Source organism: Carlito syrichta, unplaced genomic scaffold (assembly GCF_000164805.1).
Source record: "Carlito syrichta isolate Samal-C Ts95f unplaced genomic scaffold, Tarsius_syrichta-2.0.1 Scaffold303349, whole genome shotgun sequence".
Lineage (NCBI taxonomy): Eukaryota > Metazoa > Chordata > Mammalia > Primates > Tarsiidae > Carlito > Carlito syrichta.
In genome coordinates this window covers 192,834-195,480 of record NW_007247445.1, presented here as the reverse complement: position 1 = coordinate 195,480, position 2,647 = coordinate 192,834, and the positions used below count along the sequence as shown (strand labels likewise).

Here is a 2,647-nt window from a genome sequence, read left to right as displayed (position 1 = left end):
AAGCTCATAAACTTAAGAAAGATAGTTGTGGGTAAATCACAAAGGACATAATTTGTTTAACCACATAAGATAAACATCTTTGGTATGCAAAAATTCAAGAAGAGAAAATGGCAATAATGGGCCATTCTTAGCTTACAGAGATGAAGAGCATCCTTATCTTCAAAGCCGAAAGATGGGAAATAAGAAAAATGTAAAACTGAAGCAAAGTTAAGTATGCGTTTAATATCATCGGTAACCAAAGGGCGATTTAAAAGTCCTATGAGTTTAATAGTCCGGCAAATGTCTAGAACCCTGAATACAGGGTGAAAAAATTGTCACTCAAACCAATTCCAACTTTACCTGAGCCAAAGAGCTCTGGCACTCTCAACTCCAAAGTTCTGCTTCCTGAAAGTAGTGGCAAGGGTAGGAGCTGGTTTGCACAGATTGGTTACCGCAGTGTCACATGTAAGGGAAAACACTCCGGTTCACGCAGGACACCTGTGCAGCCTGGTGAAAACGTAAGACAACGGGCTTGAGGTAGGAGCTCTCCGCAAGCCAGTCTCCGGGCAGCGCAGCCTGACGAATGCTGACAGTCTTGGCCTGCGAGTTGGAACGCACCGGTGCCTGCAGGAGGAAATGGCAATCCTACAACTCGCCTCTGGATGAGCACTGCAGGAGCTGCTTGAGCAGTGTAAGTGCGCTTGTTAGAAATGCAAATTTGGGTCCCACACAGGAGCTGAGCCAGAATCACTGAAGAGGCCTAGGAAGCTGAGCAAGCTCAAGGCGATTTCTTACAAGCTTTAAAGTTTGAGAACCTATAATGTAAACAACAACAACAACAAGACCCCCAAACAAATCACCATTTGTGAGATTATCTGCACCTGTGCTTGAGGGTCTGACGTTGACCACAAAAATCCTAAGAGGGTCAGGAGTTTCAAAATGGAAACTCAAAAGGAAACAAAAACACAATCTACCAACCTTCTACCTACCCCTCACTCAAATACACAAATGAACAGTCGATCATTTATAAATTTGCTTTAATTTTAAGCGAGCAAAGATCTTTATTCCATTAGACAAAAGCTATTTCTTTATCAAAATAGCTCTTCAAACTCACTCTTGCAACAAAAGACCACTATCGATCAATACACTGGAAAAAGGCAGATTTTTAGGAATACTGTCCTTGCCTCTGGTGGCAGAAGCAGGACTGTTCTCAAGGCTCCTGACAAGAATCAGGTTGCCTTAAGCAGCAGGGTGTCGGGGATTGGGGACTTGATGCATGGGCCTTCAAGTTCTCCAGGTGTTTGATCTTCTCAGCTGAAAGAGAGGCAATTGACAGGAACCAAGGACAAGGAAAAGTGTAGTTGTTCCAAACTACTCTTCCCTTGGGGGTGGGGGAGGAGAGAGGGAAGAGAGAGAGGCTCTGAACCTGAAATCTGAGGTAGTGCTGCCTTGGGCAGGGACAGATCCGAACGCTTAAGGGCTCCCCTTAGCTTCTCAAGGGCCACCCAGGGCTGCCCTCCCAAAGGGATCCCTAGAAACTTCGTGTAGCGTCTGGCGTTTTGGAAACTGCAAATTTTGAGAAGGTTAAGAAAGGATGGAAGGAAGCCAATGAAGGTCAGTAGGGACACCTGTGGCTCTCTCCACATGCAGGTTCTCAAAGACTCTCACCTTGGGCACGACGTTCCCGGTATAGCCGCGCCAGGCACAGGAATATGCTCCGCACCCGATTCCGCACACGGGGCCGGCCGAAGACGGCGACTTCGACTAGGTTCCCGGAGTCCACTAAGTCCACCTCCAGCAGGGCCTGGGTCATCCACTCAATTTCTGGAACCACGGCTCGGTCTGGACCTGGACAGACAAGGAGAAACTCTCAGGGGCCGCTTAAGCTGAAGGCAACTTTGGCTGGAAAGGGACCAGCTGGAAGTCACCATTCCAGCAGCCCGGGTCTGCAGCAGGGAAAGCTGCAGAGGTGCTCCGACTCGCCGGGCCTTGTAGGCTCTCACCAAAGAATAAGTCTGCCAGCCACGCTTCCAAGCGGAACACCGAAGGGTCGCCCAGCTCCTGCGCTGGAAGCCACCAGGGCCGAGTGCGAAGCCGCTGAGACCCCTCTAAGGAACTGGCGGCCCTCAGCCCGCCCCGTGGGGCCTCAGCCGCGCTGGCGTCGTCGAGCATTTTGCGCACAGTGGGGCGGCTGCTGCCCCTTTTATCGCGCCCGGCCCCGCCCCTCGGTGGCCCGCGCGCCCCCCTCCCCCTCCAGCAAGCAGTTGCGCCTTTCTTCCCAACGTACAGGATTTTAATTAAAAATTTAACTTATGGAAGACTTCACACATTCAAAAGAGTAAAATAATACAGCCACGAATCCTCTCCCGATTTAACAGATGTTGCTATTTCCACAAACAGACGTTGATATTTCTCCACATTTGTCTCACTTCTCTCTCTTTAAAATAAATTTTAATAGGCCTGGCGCGGTGGTTCACCTTTTAACCAGCCCTTTGAATGAGTTTTATCCCTTGCCTTTTCCTTTCAAGTCCACTAATGCATGTTAAACTTCATACCATTTCTCACTTTTTAAAAATGTATGCAAGAGTCTAAGTGACCTAACTTTAACCCAGTGGGGTTATGTAAATCTAGCTGGGACCTGACAGAGCTAGCTCACACCATTGTGTGT

At 48.7% G+C, this 2,647-nt stretch overlaps 1 protein-coding gene across 1 annotated transcript; it reads right to left on the bottom strand.

Moving 5' to 3' along the window:
* Positions 1–438: 438 nt before the first annotated feature.
* OOEP (oocyte expressed protein) lies at positions 439–2,151 on the bottom strand. Its single transcript, XM_008058456.2, has 5 exons — positions 1,983–2,151; positions 1,648–1,827; positions 1,218–1,293; positions 775–895; positions 439–603 (listed from the first exon to the last, which is right to left on the bottom strand). The coding sequence occupies exons 1-5, from the start codon at positions 2,149–2,151 to the stop codon at positions 439–441; spliced, it is 711 nt and encodes a 236-aa protein (XP_008056647.2).
* Between the last annotated feature and the right edge of the window lie 496 nt (positions 2,152–2,647).

Excerpts from the sequence above, each read along its gene's own strand:
- OOEP (XM_008058456.2), bottom strand. The coding sequence starts at position 2,151 with ATGCTCGACGACGCCAGCGCGGCTGAGGCCCCACGGGGCGGGCTGAGG. Across the intron at positions 1,294-1,647 it reads CCGGGAACGTCGTGCCCAAG|CTGAGAAGATCAAACACCTG; the intron begins GTGAGAGTCTTT and ends CCTCTCTTTCAG. Across the intron at positions 604-774 it reads GTTCTCAAACTTTAAAGCTT|GCACCGGTGCGTTCCAACTC; the intron begins GTAAGAAATCGC and ends TTCCTCCTGCAG.